Raw genomic sequence first — 26,926 nt, 5'->3', positions numbered from 1 at the left:
TTTAGAATTTTAAAGGATAATCCATGATCTGGGTCTTTTAGGGGCCATCTACCCCTTTTTATTAAAATTTTTTTAATGAATCGTTCATTCCAATTTCATGTAGGTTCTGTTCTCTTGCGATATTTTTGTCAAGAAGAGGAGTCCCCCAAGAGTCAGTCCTGAGTGTTATGCTTTTTGCTATCAAAGTTAATTCTATTACTGAACAACTTCCTCTAACTGTAAACAGTACCCTCTTCATTTAGACTTTACCATCTTCTGTCAGTCATGCAACATGAGGGTTATCGAAAGACAATTGCAGCATGCTGTTGATCGTGTAAAATCTTGGGCAGTAGCTAATAGTTTCAGGTTCTTGCCTCTGAAGACCGTCTGCATACACTTCTGTCGCAAACAGAACCTTCATCCTGAAGTACAACTCAAGCTTGGACAAAACATCATTCCAGTAGCACCCGAGATGAAATTCTTGGGATTTGTACTCGATAGGAAGTTGACATTTTGCCAGATATCTGTCAACTGCAGACTAAAAGTGCACGAAGGGATTGAATCTCCTACGTGCTATCTCCTCCAGTAACTAGGGTGCAGACCGCCGCCCTTTACTCTGACTTTATCATGCACTTGTCTGATCTAATTTAGACTATGGGTCCCAGGTGTACACATTGGCTAAAAACAGCATACTATGATTGCTAGACCCAGTTCACTACCAAGCCATCCGTATTGCTACTGGGGCATTGAGAACTTCCCCTGTCCAGAGTTTATACGTCGAAGCAGGTAAACCGCCACTGTCCCTGCGACGAAAGCAATTGTCACCAAAATATACTTTTAAATTGAAATCCCTGACAGACAACCCTACGTAGACATCCATCTTCAAGCCACGATGGGAAACTCTCTATAACACCTGTCAGACTGCCAACAGTCTCTTTGGTATCTGTGTCCAAGAACTACTCAGAGATCTTGGCATTACAGTAGACAATGTTGCTCAGTCACCAATACAACTACTTCACCATGGCATGCATGCCTACCATCATGCAACTTTTCCTTAAAAAATTGGGGTAAGGCCACCATCTGTCTGCCGACAACTCTATGCTGCCCACCGTGCCCAGTATCCTGACTTCTTGCCTATCTTTACTGATGGCTCAAAGTCAGAGTCCTCTGTCGGATCTGCTGCCATCTTCCCAGATCACACTATATCTAGGAAGATTCCCCATGAATGCAGCATATATACAGCTGAGTTCTATGCTATACAATTAGCCTTGGACCATATCAAAACACACAAATACCAAAAGTGTATGGTGTATACTGACTCTCTAAGTATACTGCAGGCTTTATCTGGGACGAGGTATAACCCTCAACCGTTCCTGACCCGAATCCAGCATACGTTACATTCTCTTTCTGAGCATTTTGACCTTCATTTCTGCTGGATCCCAAGGCACGTTGGGAGCATGGGTAATGAACTGGCAGATGCTGCATCCAGATCACCAGAACTCCACAACACTCTTTGCCTGTTAGTCCCCTATAAAGACTACAGGTAGCTAATATACGATAAATTACTCTCCCAGTGGCAACAATCTTGGCATGAGCAGGTCACAAATAAGCTATATCAGATAAAGCCTGTTATACAACACTAGCAGTCTACTCTGCGCAGGAACCGTAGGGAGGAAGTTGTTCTATCTCGCCTCCGCATAGGACATAGGCATCTTACACATGCATTCTTGCTGAGGGCCAATGACTCTTCTATGTGCAAGGATTGCGACACCTTTTTAAACATATGTCATATTTTATGCAAATGTCCACGATATAGACAGGAACGTTTTATATATTTTAATGTTTGCTCATCTGACTGAGTCTTATACACTCAGTCAGATTTTATCTGACAACCACAATGTGTCAGCTGTTTTTAGGTTTTTAAAATCAATAAACCTTTTCTCCTGTATTTAAATTTAAGTTTATATCTTTATACATTTTTACATATTTATATCTTTAAACATATTGACCTATTGACCTAGGTAATTATGTCACCGAAATTTTTACTGTTATTTTGTATGGGACATGGTTTTGGTGCATTATAGCCTTTGTAGTTGATACACCATTAAAACCCAAACAACCAATCATGTATTAATACGGTCACATCTAGACTACAGCTTTGTGGTCTGCAGCTCTGCTAGACCAAGTACCTTACATTGGCTTGATCCCATACACCACAGTTCTTTTCGTCTTGCACTAGGGGCATTCCGTACATCACCAGTCCAGAACTTATATGCTGAAGTAACCGAAACCTCTATATCTATGCAGACAAATGCTTCTGTTAAACTACACAGCAAAACTCAAAGGGCAACTGGACAACCCTACTTGGAGTGGACTTATCTCACCCAAATGGGAGAACCTTTACATAGCCTACCCATCAACAGGGATACGCCTGCATTCCCTGCTCAGTGGCTGCCAAATTGACCCTGGCATGATGCAGCCTACTGCTTCCCACACAGTCCCACCTTGGACGTATTACAGTATTACATACCGCTATGTGACTCTCACTGATATCGTTGGGAAAATGCACCTTATCTCAACAGAATATGTGGCAAATCCATGCCACATTGAGACCCCAGCATGCAGAGTATATGCTAATTTACACTGATGGATCTAAAACTAATGCCCATGTTGGTGCAGCGGCAGTTTTTCCCAACATTACCATAGCCAAGAAACTCCCCATCAAATGCAGTAGCTACACTGTAGAATTCTATGCTATCTATATAGCGTTAAATTTCACCTTCTTAACAAATATTTCGCACAATGTTATTTACACAGAATCAGTTACTGCTATCCAAGCTTGTACAGCAGAATAAAAATCACCATAATCCCTTATACACATTTGGAATACCATGACCAAGTTAAATATAAGAAAAAACAAGTTCTCTTTTGTTGGATCCCTGGTCACATTGGAATTGCTGGACTGCCACAGATCCTGTAAATCATGGTTTCCCAACCTTTATTGACTCACGAACCCCTTTCAACATAATATTTTTATTGTGAACTCCCTTTCAACATAATATTTGGTCTGTTGTATACCCACTGAGAACCGATCACTAACCACAACACTATTTTTATTTATTTATTTTTGCAATTTTTGTATAAATTGAAAGCTTAAAATCATCAGACAAAATTTATTGGCATCATACTATGCTACGTATCATGCACTGTTCACGTGATTTAGGACAATCTGAGCCAATCAGTAATTAGTGCATCCTTATCACAGACGAGAAAGAGTCCCGCCCTCAAAGTGGCCACTCGTGGATGCTGGTGGTAACGATCCATACGGTGAAGCATTCAGTTGATTGTTGTTTACACATGTTGGAAATTTATTTCGCTAACATTTTTTATTAATTGTGCTATTAATAAATTAAATAATAATAGTGATAGCCTTGTGCAGTTTTTGGCAATCATGTTATAAAGTTTTTGATTTAATAGAATAAAGAGACATCATGTCTGGTAAAAGTAGTTCATTGAATCCTAATGCAATATTCAGAGGAAGGAATCTGGTGAAATCTGCCCTAATGTGTGTAGGGCTATGAATATGCCTCCATAGATTATTACTACAACTATGAAAGAATGCTAATAAAATAAAACAATCAATGCAAAGTGGTAGGTAAAATTTTTGGTGCCCTGAACCTAACCCTGTGATTTCCAATTGACTCCATTATATAAAGGGTTCCATTTGCATCTGTCCTCCCAGGAACCTAATCCCGATGTAAATCAAGGGCTACCTGTACTTTGCCACGTGACAGCCATCTAATATCCATGCATGTCAAAAGGGTTACATGCTCGCTGCCATTTTCTTTACGTAAAGAAGTGAATACTCTGCAATTTGTTGGTCTCGATTTTATAAAGTTAATTATTTTGACATCATCAAGTACACTTTTAAGCTGTCGAGACATTCGTATTGATGCAAGAGCTTGCCTATGAATGCTGCAACCTGTCCACGAGATATCAGCACATATATTTTTGATGCAAGTAATAAGGCCCACAGATTTTGCTGTCATTGATTTTGCTCCTTCTGTACAAATTCCACAACATGAAGACCAGTCAATTTGTTTTTCTTCAAAATAGGAGTTAATTAAATTAAAAATGTTCTCACCTGTTGTATGCTCTGTTAAAGAACGACAAAACAGCATATTTTCCTACACTTTACCTCATTCAAGTAGCATGCAAATACAATTAAAATGGCTAGATTGGAAACATCTGTGGTCTCATCTAATTGCAAAGCATAAAATGTACTTTTTTTTTTTTTAGCACTTTCTATAATATAGTCAACATCTTTAGACATGTATTTTGCGAGATGCTGTGTTATTCGAACAGGGTATCATATCCAATTTCTTTGCCAAATTGTCACTATACACCTGACAATAACTTTTGCACATGAGAAAATCAAATTTTCTGCCCATCTTTTGCTATTTCATAGCTTACTAAGTACGATGCCTCAAGTGCTTTTTCACTGTCTTGATTTCCGAGTGGTATATGTGAATCAATATTAGATGTTTTGATTTCTTGCAATTTCTGCTTTAAAAAAAATCAACGGGCTTTTCCGCATAATTTTCGTGTTTTGTTTCTAAATGACAAGATGAAGGAAGGTTTCAAACTACTATTGGCGAGCACTTCTCCGCAAATAACACATTGTGGGTGTGGATAGTCCTTATCTCCAAGAAATGAAAAACTAAATTTAATATAATCTTCACTATATTTCCTCTTTTTTACTATTCCTTTTCACATGGGTTTTTTGAAGGTCATTTTGGGACGAATTTGAGGAATGATTTTGATTTTCATTCTTCTCATTAATTTGTATTTCATCATCATTGTCCTTCATTCTTCCAGTCTTCAACCAGTGGTCCATAATGATTTTAAAGTTTAAAAATACTATGAGTATGAATAAACAATGTAATACTACACAACATTCAAATCCAACCCAATATGATGTGGTGCAGCAACTAGCAATATTTACTGGAGTTTGTCTTACACATGACTGAAATGGTGCGATACATATTGATACGTTCGCACCCAATCCCTCCACTGGCCATCTAATAGAAACTTTTGAAATTAAAGAGTCTATATCCACATTGAAATCATTGCCTAGCATCGACAACCAGTGAGCTTAAATTAAAAAGCAAGGGGATTAACACAACCAGCACTAACCAATTCCGATATGTTTTTACGAACACGATTGTCTACTTGTGACTTAGTGTGGGGGGGGAGGTGAATCACCTTTTCTATTAATGGGTTAATTATGGATGATAATCAGTGATTTTTTTTTATGTTTAGCTTAGTAATAGAAATCATACAATGCATGATTTCTATTATTAAACTAAATACAATATGTAGTTCTCAAAATTATTAATTTTCATTTAATGTTAACTGCAGATGGAAAACCTAGATTAATTCGGAGATAGGAAATTGATGGGTATTAGCAATTATTGTCTTTTTTTATGCCATGATTTAAAGTATAATACATGTTTTATGCACCGCATAGGCTGCAATTTGTTGTAGAAAGCAAAACAGTAAAACTTTCAAAAAAGGGCATTTATTGACAAAAAAAATCAGTGGTAGTAAAATGCAATGCGATATTTTTATTAACAAAGTATAAATCTTTAAACTGAAGTAATGAAAAGTTAATTTTATATATTCCAAAACTTTATTTCTTTGTTGTTATTCTGGTATTGCTCTTTTTTTTTTCAAGATTTGAAAACAATAAGGAACTAATGGGTATTATATCCCCATACATTATAGTAGACAAAATTTTGAATATCATAATTTATGTAACGAATTGGAAGGTTGTGAAGGGCAAATTTTAAATATATCAGAACAAATCGAGAAATGTTATGTTTCAAATTCGATTATTAAAACACAGACTAACTGACTACTTCTATTTATTTATTAGCACTTTACAGATAAATATAAGAAAAAAAGAACTGTTGTTACTTGGAGACAATAAAAAAAAAATAATAAAATAGATGGTATTATGTAATATTTTTTCTTGCCAGCATTTCTCCATGGTATTCCTGTTTGAATGCAGTTTGACACTTTTGTCCAATATTGTGCATTTTACATAAATCCATAAATGTTTGAAATGAAAATTTCAGTATCCATGATTAAAAAAACTTCAGTATTCCAGTTTTCTTTATGTACCACGAATTTTTGCTTTCTATAGCAACGGCAGTTCCAATAATTGTTTAAAGGCCGGAGGTGCGAGCAATGCATACCCAATTGAATGATATCTGTACTTTCCTTTAACAAATTAAGCTTGCTTAATTTGTTGAAGTAAGCTGGGGGAACACAAGAAGCGATGCTGCTGTCCATGCTATTATTGTATGCACTCCCATTAACTTACATGGACACTTGTTGCACATGCTCGCCGTGTAAGGGTGTATAACCCAAACCACAACTAAATATAGATTTTGAACCAAACTGCATAAATTAACATTAAACTGTTTTGTAGTTTACAAAAATATACCTATGTAACTCTAAGCATACACCATTACAGAATTTTTAGTGCAAACCCCCTGGAACACTTTTGTGAACCCCCAGGGGTTTACAAACCACCGGTCGGGAACTGCCGCTGTAGATCAACCCTTTAGCAAACCACACTTCGATTTCAAGTTAATTATAAAGAAACGGATGTCTTGAGCAATGGCAGCACATCTGGCAAAATCAAGTTGGTAACAAACTAATCCCTATAAATAAAGATCTCAAACCCTGGAAGTCTACGTGAGAACTGACATGAAGAAGAAGTATTTGAAAGCTTGACTATGAATAGGCCAAACAAACCTAACACATCTCTATCTTCTTGCAGGCACTGTTCCACCACAGTGCACAAAGTGCAACACAGTTCACTCTAACATGTACTTATTGATTGCCCCAAATACAGTACTGATCGACAAGGTATGTTTACCTCATTTCCCATGATGAACACGTCTTTCAGCATTTCTGAACTCCTTGCAGACACATCACATGTGACCTGTGACCAAAATTTTTAGTTTCTCAAACAGATCAGGTGGTAGATGACTTTCATCAGCCGGTGAAATACCACCACTTTGCTTATTGGAGGCTTGAAGTGGTGAAACCCATGTTTAGTCTCTAGAGCAAAGTTTCCGGCACCCCCCCCCCCCATACTTCTCCTTCAACCCATGCACGGAACTAAGTACTATAGGTTTTGATACCTTTCGTGTTTGGGGGTTTCATAAAAAAAAAAAAAAAAAAAAGTGGTAATAGCCAGCAAACAGATAGGCTTAACAATTAATGCCAAAAAGACCCAAATTATGGTTATAAGTAAAAAGACCATGCCTGGAATCAAAATACAGTGTGGAAACTCCCCCATCGAACAAGTGAGTAGCTTTAAATATCTAGGGAAGATCTTTACAAATAATAATGACCAAGGCTCAGAAATTAGAAGCAGAATTGGTATGGCCAAAGAGGTATTCACGAATCTTAAGAACTTCCTCTGTGACACAAAACTGGATTTTCAGAAAAGATATCGAATGGCCAAATGCTACACATGGATGTGAGACCTAGGTCATGAGGAAGGCAGAAATCAGGAAACTGGAAGCCTTCGAGATGTCGACACTCAGAAGAATGTTCAAAATTCTGTGGACAGATCAGGTCACCAATGAGCAGGTACTTAAGAGGGCAAGGACCACAAGGACACTACTAACTACAATTGCAAAGAGAAAGACTGCTTACCTCAGGCATAATTATAAAAGGCCCACAATATGACCCGCAGAGACTAATCCTGCAGGGGAAGATTAAAGTCAAAAGAGCAAAAGGAAGACCAAGAAAAAGGTGGCTTGATAATATAAAAGAATGGACAGGGGGTCATAAGACACAAGAACTATTTCACAAAGTAAGAGATGCCTCCGTAGCCAGGTGGGAAGGAGCAGCAGTGCGTAGCACATGCTTCTCGATTAGACCGGGTTTGAGCCCATCACCACCAAATATGGAGGATGCAGAAAGGTCAGGGAATGACCACTGCATATTCCCGGAGCAATATGGTCTTAGTTGATAATGCTCCTAAAAACCAAATAACAAACAAACAAATAATCACAAAGCAAGAGACAGCGTTGGCTGGAAAATGTTGGTCTCCAACATTCAAATTGAACACGGAACCCAAAGAAGAAGAATGACACCTGGTGCTTGGGTAGGATGTCAACAGAGGGATGCCTGGATATTAATGATAGGTAGTGTATGTATATTTAGTACTGCAAAAAAGTATTAAAAATTATTCAATTGAAATATATTTATGGATGCAGATATTCTAATTAACTGCCTTTTGGTCATTTCATTAGGAATATTACAATGACTGTGTGGATGGAACCATCATTCACTCCAGAAATAGCAGAATGTATCTAAACATGAACTCCATATAAATGGCAGTAATGTTTCTATAGCATATTTAGTACTATAGAAACATTACTTGGGCTGCATGGTCTTATTTCTTGTCATGTGTTTTGCACTAAATGCTCATTTTATTGATTACGACATATTCCTGTTACTGGCCACAATGAAGGTCTGGAGGTCTTACTACCATATGATGTTCGAAATTGATAAGTTCATCCATTTTACTAATTTACTAGCAATGCCACTTACTGCATAACTTTTTTGAAAAATACAGATTGAAAAAAAAAAAAAAAAAAAAAAAAAAAGAGTGGGGGAGCTTTTAAATAAAAGAAAAAGTTGTTTTTAATTTGATGTATAATTTTTTAACATACATCTCACCTAACTTGATACACTTCATCCTGAGCTTAACAAGTTTTTGTATTGCTGTTCAAGTAAAAGTCCTTTGGTTGAGAGGCTAACTCTCTCATCATGACTACTTAACTACTTCATCAGAATCATATCTATTGTCCCAGAGGTGTTCTTTAGGATTTTGGGCCAATCTAGACTACAGGAGGGTGCGGAGCAACTTGCCAATGTTACACAGCTATTATGAGGTTGTATGTTATTGCATCAAAGCCACATTGCCAGGCTTTACTTGTTTGGTTCTTTTCTTGAGTTTCTCCAAAGGCTCTGCATGCACCAGACCGAATTGTGGTCCCTTTATCCAAAAAGTTGATGGAGATAGCACTCAGAGAACCACAAAAAATAGTCGGCATCACTTGCCAGGCTGATGCTGGGACTGAATTTTTTTGGACATGCAGATGTTTTTTGAAGAAATTCCTCATATTTCCTCCAGTTTCTAGATAATTTTTTTCCAATTTTCTGCGATTAATAGAAGCAAAAAGTAAACAGAGTTAGCTCCTTATAAATTAATTATAACTTAATAAAATTCTATAGTTTTACCAACTCTAAACTGAGCCATTGAGTTTAATTACAACTGTAAGATATTTATTACTCTCTTCCCATATATATATATATATATATATTTTTTTTTTTTTACCCCTTTTCCTTTTTTTAAGCCCCTTTCATGTATGAAAAAAAAAAAAAAAAAAAAAATACAGGAATTGTTCGATTAGCACGAGACTCGAATTAGTGCAGTTTATATTTAGCTACCAATTTTCGATTAGCACGGTATTTTGGCTTGGCTTAAAGAAACTGAAGCTGGTGATGCTACGAAAGTCAGTACTAAGCTACGAATGTAAATACACTGCTAAAATATGCATAACATTAGAAAACATTATAGAAACACATCGCTTGTTTTCTTGGTGAGCACGCGGCTCTGTTCACAAAAGGGAGTTACTGTTTATTTCATGTCGCATCATACCTTCTCCATCGAGAAGCGTTATCGAGAAATAAACAAAAACGCAAGATACAGTGTGGGAAGCTAGTTTGCTTTTCTACCATAGGAAAATAAAAAGAAATCGATTATTTCAAATGTGTATTATTACAACAACTGAAATATTTTCTAACATTATGCACTCTGAAGGACAACACCGGCCGCAGCACATTTATTATGTATATGCAGACTCCCGTGTATCTCCTGCAAAAATACTGTGCATACTAATTAATTACATTAATTTCTATTAAATTTTTTATATATTACGTAATTATTAACTATGGATAAAAGGAAAAGTGTATCTGACAGTGCCTCTGGTAAAAAGAAAAGTGATAACGTTAGATGAAAAGATTGAAGTCATAAAAAGATTGAAGATACAAATTTCTTGACATCTTGGAATGCCTGAATCAACAGTTCGGACTATTTTAAGTAAAGCCAGTGCATATAAGGAAAAAGGTAAGGTTGCTTCATCATCAGGACACACACAAACCACAAGAAATAGAAGTGTTACGATGATTGAGATGGAACGTCTTTTAGCTATTTGGATAGAAGACTGCAATCAAAAAAAGAATTCCAATCTTCACAATGACCATAAAAACAAAAGCCTTGAGTATTTTTGCAATGTTAAAGGAAAAGTCAACAATAGAAAACTTGGGTAGAGCGGTAACTGAAGAAAATGCTCAAGCAAGTTCTTCAAGAGAAAAAGTGATTAAAGTGGAAACAGAAGAAAATTTCACTGCCACTAAAGGCTGGTTTGAACGTTTTAAGAAAAGAACAGGACTGTATAATGTTGAAATGACTGGAGAAGTGGCAAGTGCAGATAAAGATGCAGCCACAAAATATCCCAAAATTTTAAAGAAAATTGTTGATGACGGCAGCTAAGCAGATCAACAAATATTTAATGTTGATGAAACAGGCCTTTTTTTGGAAACGAATGCCAAAAAACCCCTTTCTAGTAAAAAAAGAAAAGGCTCAACCAGGCTATAAAATTTCCAAAGATAGAATAACACTTTTATTGGGAGGCAATGCAGAAGGTGATTTGTAATTAAAACCCATGGTTATCTATAGAAATGAAACTCCCAGATCTTTCGGCAAAGGTTTTAATAACACAAGCCTACCTGTTGTTTGGTGCTCTAATAGAAAAGCTTGGGTCACGAAAGCTTTATTTGAAGAGTGGTTCACTAGCTATTTTTGTCCGAAAGTTAAGGCCTACTGTGAAGAAAATAATCTTGAATTCAAATTTTATTAATTTTAGACAATGCCCCGGGCCACCCACCAGCACTTTCTGATTTGTGTGAAAACGTGAAAGTTATCTTTTTACCTCCAAATATAACAAGTCTTTTACAGCCTATGGATCATGGCATAATCACTACTTTTAAGGCCTATTATTTATGTAGAACATTTGCACAAGCAATTGAAGCAACAACTGGAGATGGTGCAGTTTCTTTAGTTGAATTTTGGAGAAATTACAACATCAGGAAAGCAATAGACAATATTCATGAGTCATGGTCTGAAGTAACATCCAGCAATATGAGAGCAGTTTGGAAGCATATTTTGCCAGATTGCACAAATTATTTCTGTAGTTTTACTCATGTCAACACTGTTATTGATGAAATAGCAAATATTGGAAGAGATCTAGGCTTTGGTGAAATCGACAACAGTGATGTTCATGAATTGCTGGAATCACATTCAAAACAATTAAGTGATTCTGACCTTAATATTGATGAACAATGAGCATATGACGAGGTGGAAATTTGCGATGAAGAAAATGTTCAAGAAAAGAAGTTGACATTAAAAGAACTTGAAGGAATATTTCACACAGCTGAAAATTTGAAACAACTAATCATGGATGCAGACCCAGATATCGAGTGCAGTATGCAAATTCACAGGAACATTGAAAAAGATGTGTAGCCATACAAGTGAATTTATGATGAAAGGAAGAAAGAAAAGTCTGGGCAAACCAGCCTTTTGAAATATTTTACAAAGAAATAGAGCAAGTTACATATTGTAATTTTTTAATTTCAATAAACTTTTGATTACTGTACTGTTATTTTGGTTTTTAGGAGCATTAGCAACTAAGGCCATATTGCTCCGGGATATGCGGTGATCATTCCCTGACCTTTCCACATCCGCCGTATTTAGTGGTGACGGGCTCGAACTCCGGTCTAATCAAGAAGCGTGTGCTACGCACTGCTGCTCCTGCCCACCTGGCTACGGAGGCACCCGATTACTATACTGCAAATATTTATAATTATACTTTGCTTTCATACTGCTGTACATTAAATTGCCATAAAAACATATTTTAAAAAATATTGATTGGTATATTGTAGGTCTTGGAACAAAGTAGGCTATTTTGTATTGATTATTAACTTTGATTAGCGCAATTTCGCACAGTGCGCCATTTTTGCGGAACCAATTAATCACGCTAATCGAGGGATTCCTGTAATAATTGTTGGATTTCTATTAATCTGATTTTAAATGCATCCTTTTCCTGCTTGAAAAGCATAGAAGTTGTTACAAACTTCTACTTGTATTTTTTTAGGCTTTTGCTCAACTGTGTTTCCATTAAAAAAAAAAAAAAAAAAACAGGATAACTTATAAACAAACAACTACACATAAATGTTACCGTGAACACACTAACTACAAACTATCAGTTATGTGGAGAACCAAGTTTAACTTGTCATCACCCAGAAATTGAGGTTATGAACTAAGCAGCGTTATTTTTTTAGCCTGCCATCATATGATAAACAACTGTTGGAAATGTGCTGTTGATCTATACAGGTAGTCAATAAAACATGTGATATTGTTATAGGGCACATCTGATTGCCTTAGCAACGGTTGGTGTTTCTAATCAATTGTCCACTGAGTGTATACACAATTTATTAAACATATACAATCATAAACTTCCTTTTGTAGTTAAACATAAACATCACATAAATATTTGGAAAGATGTTAAAGAATATATAACTTACAGCTTCCCTTCGACGTCGCTCTTGCTCTCGTAACCTCTGTCTTTCCCTTTCACTGATTCCTTGTGCTGTTTGCTCTTGTTGGCGAGATATGCCTTCTAGTTGTTGTTGTTGCTGTTGAGCTTTCCTAGCCCTTTCGAGAGCCTCTTCTTCTTCTCGTTCTCTGTGAAAAAAATAAAATTATAATATACCCAAATACAAAAGAATTTTGAATTTGATTTTATAATTTTATAGCCATTCTAAAGACTATAAAATATGTGGGGATATTTTTGGATTTAAGATGTTTATTTGCATATTTATAGAAAATAAAACAAACTATTATTTAAGTGTGACTAATGAAAGAGCACACAGGTGTTTAACGTTATGTCTTTAAATAACACAAGGGCCAATACTGAAGATAGCAAATTATATTAAAAACCTTAGGATAAGCAAGGCACTACACTGGAGAAATTCATAACTGGTCTTCACCAATAAACAACTGAAGAACATGTCTTCATTCATTGTTTAGTATGTTTTACTCAGTTAAAAAAACAAAACATTATGGGGTTTCAATGTCGCAAAGCTTTGAATTATACTGTATTTTCCTATATACAAGATAGTTCTGTTTACAGTCATAAAAACTTGCTTTTACCAATCTAAGCAATGTAAATCAACACATAAGCAATGCAGTTTACATGACATTATACATTATAAGGATTGCCTGAACATTAACAGACGATTTTTTATAAGTCTTATAGACACATATTACAGTGACCAAACTATCACTTCATGTTTCAAGATGTCAACTGATATCAATAAATAGGCTACAAATATGTATGCTGGTTCTAACCACTTGACCTTGAAAGAACACAAAGCCAGGCAATTTGTTTGGCGAGAAATGGAAGTGACATCACATTAAAAGATACTACAAAGTGGGTTACGGGGCCTGGAAACTATGCATTTTCATACTAAAAAGGGATGAAAAAACCTGTGGACATAAATGAAAATTATAAACGAAAAATGAATAAACTGAATCTTAGGAAATTAACCCTTATTGGATGCACCAGCAAAACAAACATAGTTGGCTGCAATGTATCTCTCTCTCTCTCTCTCTCTCTCTCTCTCAGATAAATACTAGGTTTTATATTGAAAATTTAAAGAATATGTTTAAAAATCACTATAGTTTATTCATAAATAACATATACAGGAGTTTCAAATGTTTATTTATTAATAAATTTTTATTTTTACAGAAATTTTTCTATAAAAAATATTTTTGTGTAAAAAATTATTTTTCATCTTGTTCATTGAACATTGCATTTTTAGAGCAAGATGCACAAATCATTTCTGCATGCTCTAAGCAGAGGTATTGTTTATAATTTGTACAAGATACCTTATCAGTCTAGTTTTCATTGTTGCTTTCCAGCAATTAGTGCACCACTTGTGACTGCTCTCCCGTTCTGCGCTTGTAGAGGGCTCAGTACTCTGCTGCTTTAGTTGAAGGGAAGTTCGAGGGACCTGGGTCCTCCGATGAAGTTCCTCAGCCACTAATTCCACAGAAGGAAGCATCTGCGGCTCTTTACTTCTTTTTCATTTCCCATGTAGGTCACTTGTGCATTGATTCTGCTAATGTGTAGCATGGCATAGAATATCACCATTGGCCAACGATGACAAGCTCGTGCCACATTGTAAGCCGCACACATCTGATCCACAGTATCTACTTCAGACTTGGTTGCATTATAAAATGTTACAATTTCTGCTTTCAGCTGATCACCTGTTTCACGGTCAATGGTATCATCAAAATGTAAGGAGGAAATCAAGATGACATTCTTTTATTTCTTCGGTACATAGGAAAAAATTGCTGCTTCTTCCCTGAAGTCAAACAAACTTGATTTTTCAGGGTGGCTCTTGGCTGACACAAATTTGACTGGGAGTTGCGGTTTGTTCTTTTTTATTGTTCCAACAGAAGAGAGTTTCCTTTTTCTGAGTTCCAAAACTAAATTGACATCTGTAAACCAATTATATGCCATAATGTTCTGTCCAGTCCCACGGATAGGTTCTGCCAGTCTTTTGACAACATCAGCTGGTCTATTGCTGATTTGGTATGGACCTTAGTGTTGCTTCCCTGCAACACTAAGGTCTGTACCAAAAAGGTATATACTGTTTTAAACCACATTTTCCTCTGAAGGCCTCTAATTTCTCATCAATAGTTAGATTTTTACCCAGAGAGTAACACGTCTTGCAGTTTTTACAAATTCAGTGAAAATCTCTCTTATGGCGGGGATGAGGCAATCACGTTTTCTTTTCTCATTCCTGGTTGTTTGATCATCAAATCTTATACACCTGATGAGGAACTTGAAGCGTCTCTGGTTTGTTACTAAGTAAAATTTTTCAACGCCATTTCCGTCAGTTCCCCATAACACTTCCAATCTCTGCTTCTTACATCGAAGTGCTCCAGCTAAATAAAGAAGGCCAATGAAAGCTTTTATCTGATTGGCTCAAAACGAAACATATCACAACCCTTGTCACTGCATATTCAAGGCAACTTGCCAAGTTACACTATAGGACTTCAGGACTTGCACTGAGTTCTTCATCCGTTTGGAATTTTTCATCTCCCAGATTCTCTTTTATAAAATGTTCAAATAAGCAAAAAAATAAAAAAAAAATATATATCAATGAGATGAAGCATGGAGAGATGAAGCAAGTATATAGTCACGTTATTTTGTAGTAGGATGATCTGCTTTGGTAGTTTTCTGTGCCTTCTATTGAGATTTGTTTGGTACAGATCAGGTCACGTTTTTGAATAGCAAGTGGCTATGAATAATTGTTTTCACACTTTGTGCACTTATACACAGTTTAGATGCACTGTTATGTATTGCAAAATGCCTGTGTCCCAAAATCAGTTCAGGTTACAAATGACCATGCTCATGTTCAGCAGTTGGCTAAACATGAGTGTGCAGCTGATTGTGGCTGCTTTGTTGCCATCTGAAAACTTGTTTCACTATATCATGTGTACTTGTATGTGTTAGGATCTTTTTACAGTGCTGTTCACATCATAACCTAGATAAGAATTTCAGTGGGTTCCATGTTCCCCTTCATCAGAAATTTTATAATATACTTGCTGCTCCGCAGTAACAGTGCATCTTGTACTGTGTATACTGTGTAGATGTTAGAAGCACAATCATAAAGCAAGAAGAGAGAGTAATGTTATCATGATCCACCAAGAAAACATTAACATTAGTAAAGGCATATGATGAAAGAAAGCAGCCTTATAGAGCATTAGCCAAAAAAAAAAAAAAATTTCCCATTTCACCCATCTACTTGCTCTAAATCTTTGTCTAGTTTTGCCTTGAATCTATTTAAGATATCAACTTCTACGATGGATGGAAGTTTGTTCCAGAAAACAACCACCCGCTGGCTAAAGGCAAATTTCTGCACATCTATCCTACAACTGATTTTCCTCAATTTGAATTTATGCCCTCTCAGGCGATTATTCTAAGCAAGAAGAAAAATCCCATCAGCATTAAGCATGCTCAAACCATTCAAGGATTTCTACACCTGAGTCAGATCACTTCACAAGTGCCTAGTATCCAGACACTGTAATTTGCAAAACTTAAGCCTTTCTTCATAAGAGCAACCTGTTGTTCCATTCACTAATTTTGTTGCCCTTCTCTGTACTCGTTCCAGCAGCTCTACATCCTTCTTAAAATGAGGCCTCCAGTCCTGTATACAGTATTCAAGGTGTGGCCTGACCTTTGCCATATACTAGGGTAATCACCTCCTTATCCCTGCTAGAAAAATTCTTGTATATCACTGACAAGACACCATTAGTTACTCTTGCAGACTGTCTGCACTGCTCAGAAAACTTCATATCTGCCTGCACAATTACTCCCAGATCCTTTTCATTCTGTACCACTGTCAGTGCAGTATGCTTACATAAACCTCTCTTGGCCTTTTATTAAAGGAGGCGTTAGCCTCCTTTTTTATTTATTTATTTTATTTTTTTCACATAGGCCCTTGCCACTGAAATCTTTGGAAACTAGGTAGCAGGGCCTGCCAGAGTACAAAAAATCTATTGGTTACTTGATCTGCCTCCCCAGGGCCAAGGGCGGTAATGGTCACAAGAACATCAGTACACAACACTACACATCCATCCACAGTCCCCCCTTTAAATCTCTGGCCTTCACAGAGTTCTGTGCTACACAAACAGAGTACACAACATGGATGTGGGGGGAGGGAACCCTTGGTGCCATCAGACAACTAACACACTTTGCACTTTGTCAGTGTAGTTAAACACTGTTGATACGTTACTCTGGGGTTACTGCTTCCCATATGTGGTACTTTAGATTTGTCAATGTTAAACTTCAGTTACAACCTCTCAGCCCAACTGCTCAAATTTTCTAGATCCTGTTGCAGCAGCATATATTAGTGTCATTAACAACACTGTTGACCTTTGTATCATCTGCAAACCTGGACATTAAGCCGGATATACCATCATCAATATCATTAATAAATAGAGAAAACAACAATGGACCCAACACTCAACCCTGGTGGACTCCACTAATAACATTAGTTCACGAAAAGCAGTGTCCATTGATTAGCACTCCCTGTCTTCTCCCACTCAACGATCTTTTTATCCATTGTAGCAACTTGCCTTTAATGCCATGCTGCTCCAATTTGTACAGTAGTCTTCCATGTGCCACGGTATCAAAAGTTTTCCTAAAATCCAAGTATATGATATAAAAATTATTCTTTGCATCCAATTCTTTTGTCACCATGTCATAGTATCCATTCAAATTTGTGAGACAAGACTTCCCCTTAACAAATCCATGCTGTATCTGAGCTATAACTGAAGTCTTCTCTAGATGATGCTGCAGTGCTTCTTTAACCAGTGACTCCATTAATTTCCCTGGAACAAAAGTTAAACTAACAGGTTTGTAATTACTTGTGTTACCCTTTGATCCTCCTTTGTGAATTGGAGTGACATTTGCACACCTCCAGTCTGTGGACTTGGACTACTCTGGGTCCATCTGATTCGTCCCCTTCCTTCTAGAGTTTACATATAAATAAAGAACTCTTTGCTGTTTTTCTTTGCATCCTTTGCCAAAGATTTCTCGTAATCTGCCTTTGCCTGCCTAACATCCTTTGTGACTTGGTTACAGACCAGCTTATATCTATTATAGGCTTCTGTGTCAGCTGTTAATTTATATGTATCCCATGCATTTTTGTTCTCTGCCACATGTCTAATTAGTTCACCTGACATCCATTAATGCCTAAATCTTGAACAATATTTCTTAGTTGGTATGAAAAGCCTAGTAGCTTCCAAGATTAATTCTTTGAGTGATTCCCATTTTGAATTTGCTGTTGGTAACATCATCAGTTGGTCCCATCGTATAGAATTTAAATACTGTCTTGGACCACTGTAGTCAACTTTACGAAAGCAAAAACCCTTCGCTTTACCCCTGTGATAGTTACCTTTTTGAGTAAATCCCACTTCAGCACACTGTGAACCCTGCCACCTAGTGGTTCCTTTATGTGCAGCTTCTTAATGCATGAAAAATCACTACTGATAATCAGATCAAGAGTATTACTCCCTCTAGTTGCCTCCCAAGCATGCTGCTATAGAAAATAATCATCCAATAAATTCACAAAACCTTGCTAGTGTGTGAGTGACTAACACAAATTCCAGTCAATATCTGGGAAATATTAAAATCCCCCATTATAAGACACTCTGATTTACTACCCCTCTCTATTTCTCTGTACAATTGTTCGTTGTACTCATTTGAGTCATTAGGTTTATAACACACTCCTACTCTCAATTTTGCTTTCGCAGTGCTTATGTCACACCAAACTGACTTGACACTGCACTGTCCAGCCATGTCGACTGTCTGTACTTCCTTGGATTTTATGTGTTTCTTAAATAATAGTATATCCCCTCCTCCCTTCCTGTACACATTCTACTCTCCAAATTCCATTTCTGCATTCCTTACATCTATGTCACACCACATCTCTGATATCCCAACAATATCTGCCTTTGATGTTTTGACCAACGGCTCAAATTCATCAAATTTATTTACCAAACTCCTAGCACTGATGTACACGCAAGTATTCATGCACCTGTTCCTATTTTTAGCTACCCTAACACTGCCCATGTATTTACTTGTCCCGCAATGGCTCCCAGCAGTCTCTGAAATCCCCTGCACCTTGTTTTTCAGGCTGCTACTCATTCCAATAGAAGCAGTGCAAGAATCAGTTTCACCTCTACCAGTGGCTACTGTTGATCTATTAGTCTGTGTATCCCCAAAGCTAGCAGTTTTCTGACCCACCTAACACTACCTCGATAGCATAAGAAAATATTCTTGCACCATTTCTATTTAAGTGTATCCCATCCCTGTAGAAGTAGTCTCTCTTGTTAACAAGCACAGACCATTCTGAGAAAAATTCTACCCCTTGAGGTAGTCATTGTCAACTAACATTGTAATTATAATGGTGGCATTGTTCTCTTACAGAAAGAAAGATAAAAATACAAGTCAATTTGAACCATATATCATAAATATAGAATATAATAGCAGTTATGAAGATTCTTATATCCAATTATATAGATTACAGAAAAATGTAAAGCAATTTGCAAAAAAAAAAAAGTTTGGATATATAAGCATTTTAAGCATATAAGGTATGCTAAGGGTTAATACATTCAAGTTCAACGTAATATTTATCAATTTGTAAAGTTATTAATTCAGCAGTAGCATACTGGGCATATTCCCATTTACATAAATTTAAACATTAAAATATCATTACAATTTTGTTAGTGTGAATTGTAATATGCCATTGGTATGGTCTTCCATTTTGATCTACATCACTGACTATATTTTAACTGAAGAAGCCATAAAAAATTTACAGCGGAGTACAAAAGGCACTGTTGTGTCCACCTGTATACAACTTTCTTGTGGAGTTTTAGCTTTGGCTTTGATTTAGCATTAGTAGAGGCATATGATGCAAGAAAGCAAGCTTGTTCAGCATCAACCAAAAAAAAAAAAAAAAAAACACACCACTCCCATTTCACCCCTCCGTTCGCTTGAAATACCTGTCCAGTTTAGCCTTAAATTTGTTTAGGCTATCAACTTCAACAACAAGTGATGGAAGTCGGTTCCACCAACCAACCACCCGCTGGCCAAAGGCAAATTTCCGCACATCTATCCGACATCTGTCCTTCCTCAATTTGAATTTATGCCCTCTGAGCTGATTATTCTGAGCAAGATGAAGAATCCCATTGGCATTGAGCATGCTCAAACCATTCAAACCCTTATACACCTCTATCAGATCACCTTGCCGGTGCCTAGTCTCCAGACTCTGTAATTTGCAAAACTTAATCCTTTCTTCGTAAGAGCAACCCTTTGTTCCATTCACTAATCTTGTTGCCCTTCTCTGTACTCGTTCCAGCAGCTCTACATCCTTCTTGAAATGAGGCCTCCAGACCTGTATACAGTACTCAAGATGTGGCCTAACCATTGCCTTATACAAGGGAATAATCACCTCCTTATCCCTGCTAGAAAAATTCCTGTATATCATTGACAAGACACCATGAGCTACTCTTGCAGCTTGTCTGCACTGCTCAGAGAACTTCATATCTGCCTGCACAATTACCCCCAGGTCCTTTTCATTCTCCACCACTGTCAGTGTAGTACCGCAGAGTTGATACGTTGCTCTGGGGTTACTGTTTCCCATATGTAGTACTTTACATTTGTCAATGTTAAACTTCATTTGCCACCTCTCAGCCCATCTGTTCAACCTTTCCAGATCCTGTTGCAGCAGCATAGCGTCAGTGGTGTCCTTAACAACCCTGCCAACCTTTGTATCATCTGCAAACTTGGACATTAAACTTGATATCCCATCATCAATATCATTCATAAACACCGAAAACAACAACGGACCCAACACTGAACCCTGAGGAACTCCGCTAATAACATTAGTCCACGTTGAGCAGTGTCCATTGATTACCACTCTCTGTCTTCTGCCACTCAACCATCCCCTTATCCATAGCAGCAATTTGCCTCCATGCCACACTGCTCCAATTTGTGCAGCAGTCTTCCATGTGCAACAGTATCAAAAGACTTTGTAAGATCCAAATATATAATATCAAAGTTATTTCCTGCATCCAGTTCTTTTGTGACTACATCATAGTATCCAATCAAATTGGTCAGGCAAGACCTGCCCTTAACAAAACCATGCTGCGTCTGAGCTATAACTGAATTCTTGTCTAGATGATCCTGCAGTGCTTCTTTAACCAGGATTATCTAGACAAGAATTCAGTTATTCTCTTGCTCTGCATCATTGTGCAGTGAGGCAGCAGAGAAATACACAGTGAGCTACATGTCAGTTTACCAAGAAGTATATTGCTAAAAACAGTTCAAGCAATTCATTTAAATGTCAAAAATAATATCATATAAACATAATAATAATAAAGAAATGTTGGCATGAAATCAACTTCAAATTTAAACTGTACTGTGTGGTTATTCTCTTGTTTTATTATGAATTTCTATACAGAAATTTTTAGTTTATTATTTCACCTGTTGATCCCCTCTGACAGTTTATCTAGTTCTTCCTTGAATTTATTCCAAACTTCCAAAAATACACAACCTGGCTGAAGGCAAATTTTCACATATCTAACCTGCAACCATCCTCAATTTGAATTTATGCCCCCTTATGTGTGTAGTCTGAGCAAGATGGAAGATTCCATCAAAATTGAGCATAACCTTTGTCCCTCCACCAACTTGTTGCTCTTTTCTGCACCCATTCCAACAGATCCACATCCTTCCTAAAATGATGTTTTCAGACCTGTAAGCAGTACTCCAGATGAGGCTAACCATTGCCTCAAACAATGGGATAATCCCTTGTCCCTGCTGGAAAAATTCCTCTATATCATTCACAAAACCTCATGAGCTATCCTGGCAGCTTGTCTGCACTGCTCAGAGAACTTCATATATGACCAAACAATTATCCTCAGGTCTTTTCATTCTCCACTGCCCTGAGAGTGGTACCCCACAGCTGTTATATTAATTTGTAATTACCAATCCTCACATGCAGTACCTTCCATTCATCAATATGAAGCTTAAATTCATACATCCAAGCCCATCTGCTTATTTATTTTATTTCTTTTGTATAGATCTTGTTGCAGTAGAACACTGATTACTGTAATTCACTAACCCTGCCAATCTTTGCATTTTGCAAACTTAGACATTAAGCCTGATATATTTTCCTTAATAACATTAATATATATAGAAACCAACAATGGGCTCAGCACCGAACCCTGGAGACTTCCACTAATATCATTAGTCAAAGAAGAGCAGTGCCCATTGATAACCACTCTATCTTCTTCCACTAAACCATCCTTTTATCCATAGCAGCAATTTTCCCATAATCCCAGAGATACCATAATTACGAGAGCATTCTTAGATTCTGGGGAGACCTCCCCAGAATCTAAGAATGCTCTCGTAATTATGGCTAAGGGTTTGTTTACTTCCTTTGCCTCCTCCTTCAATATCACTGGATAGATTCCATTCGCCCCAGGTGCTTTATTTATGTTTTGCTTCAATAATTTTTCCTCCACTTTGTTCTCCGTTATTTCAAAATCATTAGGTCCCTGTTACACAGTTTGATGATAGACTTCTGGTATTCCACTCCCTAAAGAACTTCTGATGTGTGAATGTAGATGCAAAATACTCTTCACTTTGCCAGCTAGCTGACCAGGATCGCCAACAGGTGAACCATCAGTATCAAGAGGACCAATCTGATTCATCCCCTTCCTTCTAGAGTTTACATAAATAAAGAAGTCTTTTTGTTTTTCTTTGCATCCTATGCCAAGGATTTCTCGTAATCAACCTTTGCTTGACTAACCATCTTTGTGACTTGATTACAGACTAGTTTATGTCTACCATTAGCAATGTCCTAGCATTGTCGCTGTTATGGGCATTGTGTCAGACATCCATGTAACTAGTCACTGATTGCAATAAATATACCATAGACTTCTGTCACCTGATAATTTATATACAACCCATGCGTTTTTCTTCTCTGCCAAGAGCCTCATTAGTTCATCTGACATCCATTAAGGTCTAAATCTTGAACAGTATTTCTTAGTTGGTATGAAAATCCTAGTAGTTTCCAAGACTAATTCCTCGAAGACGTGCCATTTAGCATTCGCTGTTTTTAACATCATCAGTTGATCCCATTGTATAGAATTTAAAAACTGTCTGAGACCACTGTAGTCACCTTTAGGAAAGCAAAAACCCTTCCCTTGACCCTTAATCACAGTTACATCTTTAAGTAAATCCCACATCAGTACACCGTGATCACTGTCATCTAGTGGTTCCTTTATCTGTAAATTCTTATTGCACGAATAATCACCACTGATAATAATATCAAGAGTATTACTCTCTCTGGTTGCTCTTCGAACACGTTGCTGTAGAAAACAATAAATCCACAAAAGCCTTGCTAAGTTTTAGTGACCAATCCACAAGTTCCAGTCAGTATCTGGAAAATTAAAATCTCCCATTACCAGGACATTCTGATTTACTGGCCCTTTCTATTTCTCTATACAATTGTTATAGTCATCAGAGTCATTAAGCCTATAACACATTCCTACTCTCATTTTCTCTTTCCCACTGCTTATGTCACACTAAACATGACTGAACATTGCACTGTCCACCAGTGTCAACGAGATGCACTTCCTTAGATTTTATGTGTTGCTTAACTAACAGCATAACCCCTCCTCCCTTCTTATTCTGTCTATCCTTTCTGTACACACTGTACTCCCCAAATTCCAATTCTTCACTGCTTTTATCTGTGTGATACCATGTCTCTGATGTCCCAACAATATCTGCATTTGATATCTTGACCAGCACTTCAAATTTATTTACTATACTTCTAGCATCGGTGTATATGCAAGTATACATGCACCTGTTCCTACTCTTAGTTACCCTAAAACAGCCCACGTATTTACTTGTTTCACAATGACTCCCAGCAGTTCTTGAAATCCCAAGCAACTTGCTCTCTATGCTGCTACCCATTCCAATAGAAGCAGTGCAATAATCACTTTCGCCTCTGCCTGTGTATACTGTTAATCTTTTAGTCTGTAAATCCTCCCAAGCTAGCAGTTTTTCGACCTACCTAACACTGCCTCGGTAGCATCAGAAAACATTCTTGCACCCTTTCTATTTAAGTGTATCCCATCCCTGTAGAGCAGTCTCTCCTGTTAGCAAGCACAGACCACTCTGAAAAAAATTGTACACCATGAGCCTTGCACAATCTCTCCAGGGATGAATTGATTGACAAGGTGCTCATCATATACTCCCTCCTATGGTGTCTTGGCAGAATTGCAGACACTTTCAAATTTAACTCTAACTCATGACTTTTTTCCAGTTGATCTGTACTTGTTAAGTAAATATGTAGTTCTCTTACACTTAAGGTCATTAATGCCAATGTGTACAACAAAAATCAACTTTTGTGCCCTTAAAGATATCTGCTCTACATCATCAACTTTTGCCCACGGCAGACATACCTTGGTCCTGTTCCACCTATCCATTCTGTATACTATATTCCCCATCTCCCTGGCAATAGAGTCACCCACAATAACTAGTTGCTGTGGGACTGGCACATTCTGCCTTGTAGATTGCTGTTGTGTTGTCTGATGCACATGAGTGAGCTCTGGCATTGAGTTGGGCAACTGAGAGCTTGATTGGCCCTCATTTTAATTTCTTCGAGGGCATCTACCCTACACCTCAAACTCTCATAGATGCCCAACAGAATGCTGAGTTGCCACCCAATTTCTTCACACACTCTCTCTCTCTCTCTGCACCTAGCACACACAATGACATCCTCCTTGGCTAGATCATGTCCTATTCCAGAAAGGTCCGCAAACATTTCACATTTCGGACATTTTTTTAAAACTATGATGCGTTGTAGAATCGCCCCTTTAGGTTCTTCCACGAGCCACAGCACACCCACTGTTTTGTGCCCGTTGCTTTGCTGCTCTAGTCTGAAAAATTGAAATTTAGTTATCTTTAGCCCATTTAAGAATTACCTAGAGATGAACATTTAAGGAATTGGTAGTGGATATTCAAGAAGTTAAAGATGTTTGTGTGGGGTCAAGTTTCTCAAACTGGAAGGACGAATGCAATGTGCTATCATTAGTAAACAAATGGAAAAAGATCATTAATATACAAGAGCAAAAGAGTGGGAGAAAGAACTGAAAATTGAGGAACATCAGCATTAGTGGATACGACAGAGCAATCTACCATTACCTGCAGTGAATGGTCAGAGAGAAAACTGGATACTCAATTACAAAAAACTGTTGGCAAACCATAAGATGGAAGCTTATTTAGAAGACTTTTATGCCAAACACAATCAAAAGCCTTTGAAATGTCAAGAGCAACTGCTTGAGTTTCACCAAACCTTTCCATTGAATCTGTCCATAGATGGGTAACGTAAGCCAGAATATCACCAGTGGATCGACAATGACAGAATCTATACTGGCAATCATTGATCAGATGGCAAAAATCTAGACAGTTTAGCAGTTGACATTTAATTGATTTAGCATTAGCAGAGGTATATGATGCAAGAAAGCAAGTTTATATAGCATCAGCCAAAGAAAAAAAAATCCCTTCCCATTTCATCCATCCCACTCCAAATGCTTGTCCAGTTCTGCCTTGAACTTATTTAAGTTGCTGACCTCCACTTCAACAGATGGAAGTTTGTTCCAACTATCAACCACCCACTGGCTAAAGGCATTTCCACACATCTGTTCTACAATTGTCTTTCCTCAATTTAAATTTATGTCTCCCCCCAAGTGAGTAATCTGAGTAAGAGGAAGAATCCCATCAGCACTGAGCTTGCTCAAAAAACCATTCAAGGCCTTGTACAGTTCAATTAGGTCACCTTGCATGTAGCTAGTCTCGAGAAGCTGCAATTTGCAGAACTTAAGCCTTTCTTGGTGAGTGCAATCCTTTGTTCCACTCACCAACCTTGTTGCCCTTCTCTGTACTCATTCCAGCAGCTCTACAGCCTTCCTAAAACAAGGCCTTCAGGCCATTGTTTTATACAAGGTGACAATCACCTCCTTATCCCTGTCAGAAAAATTCCTGTATATCACTGACAAGACACCATGAGTTACTCTTGCAGACTATCTGCACTTCTCAGAAAACTTCCGAGCTGACTGCACAATTAGCCCAGGTCCCTTTCATTCTCCACTACTCTAAGTGTAGTACCACCCAGTTGGGTACATTATTTAGGGTTACTGCTACCCATATGCATTACTTTACATTTGTCAATGTTAAACTTCAGTTGCCACCTCTCAGCCCATTTGCTCAACTTTTTCAGATCCTGTTGCAGTAGTGTACTATCATTACTGTCATTAACAACCCTGCCAACTTTCATATCGTCTTCAAACTTAGGCATTAATCTTGATATACTTGTATCTTCATTAATATCATTGATAAATACAGAAAACAACAATGGGCTCAACACCAAACCCTGGGGGACTTCACTTATAACATTAGTCCACGAAGAGCAGTGTCCACTGATTACCACTCTGTCTTCTCCCACTTAACCATCCTTTTGTCCATTGTAGCAACATGCCATTAATTCCATACTGCTCTGATCCGTACAGTAGTCTTCCACGTGCAACAGTATCAAAAGCTTTGCTAAAATTCAAGTATATGATATCAAAATTATTTTTTTGCGTCCAGTTCCTTTGAAACCACATCATAGTATTCAATCAAATTGGTGACACAAGACTTCCCTTTGTTTAAGCACAGACTCCATTATTTTCCCTGGAACAGAAGTTAAACTAACAGGTCTGTATTTACTGGTGATTCCCTTTGTGAATTGGGGACACATTTGCACATCTCCAGTCCATGGGGACCTCCCCCGAGTCCAAGAAAGCTTTTTTAATTATGGCTAAGGGTTTACTTGCTTCCTCTAATAACTGGATAGATCTCACCTACCCCCAGGTGCTTTTCTTATGTTCAATTTCAACAATTTCTCCTCCACTTTGCTCTCAGTTATTATAAAATCATTTAGCTCCCTGCCAGAGTTTGATAAGCTTATGGCCTCCACCTCCATACAGACTTCCTCATGTGTGCATTTAGATGGAAAATACTTATTCAGTTTGTCAGCTACCTCAGCATGTTTATCAACAATTGAATTGTCGATGTCAAGGGGACCAATCTGATTCATCCCCTTC

General features: G+C 37.4%; 1 protein-coding gene across 11 annotated transcripts in view; it reads right to left on the bottom strand.

The window, feature by feature from the left end:
* Positions 1-26,926, bottom strand: part of LOC150087831 (bromodomain-containing protein 2-like) — a 676,121-nt gene that overhangs the window by 4,150 nt on the left and 645,045 nt on the right. For all 11 annotated transcript variants that reach the window (XM_090369219.1, XM_090369215.1, XM_090369216.1 and 8 more), the window contains one exon: positions 12,718-12,877. In XM_090369219.1, the coding sequence (XP_090225345.1) occupies positions 12,718-12,877 (160 nt within the window). The remainder of the gene's footprint in view (positions 1-12,717; positions 12,878-26,926) is intronic.

Source organism: Mastigoproctus giganteus, chromosome 3 (assembly GCF_048544385.1).
Source record: "Mastigoproctus giganteus isolate SK-2022 chromosome 3, ASM4854438v1, whole genome shotgun sequence".
Classification (NCBI taxonomy): domain Eukaryota; kingdom Metazoa; phylum Arthropoda; class Arachnida; order Uropygi; family Thelyphonidae; genus Mastigoproctus; species Mastigoproctus giganteus.
The sequence above is the reverse complement of the archived record's forward strand: the minus strand, read 5'-3'. Positions and strand labels throughout refer to the sequence as shown.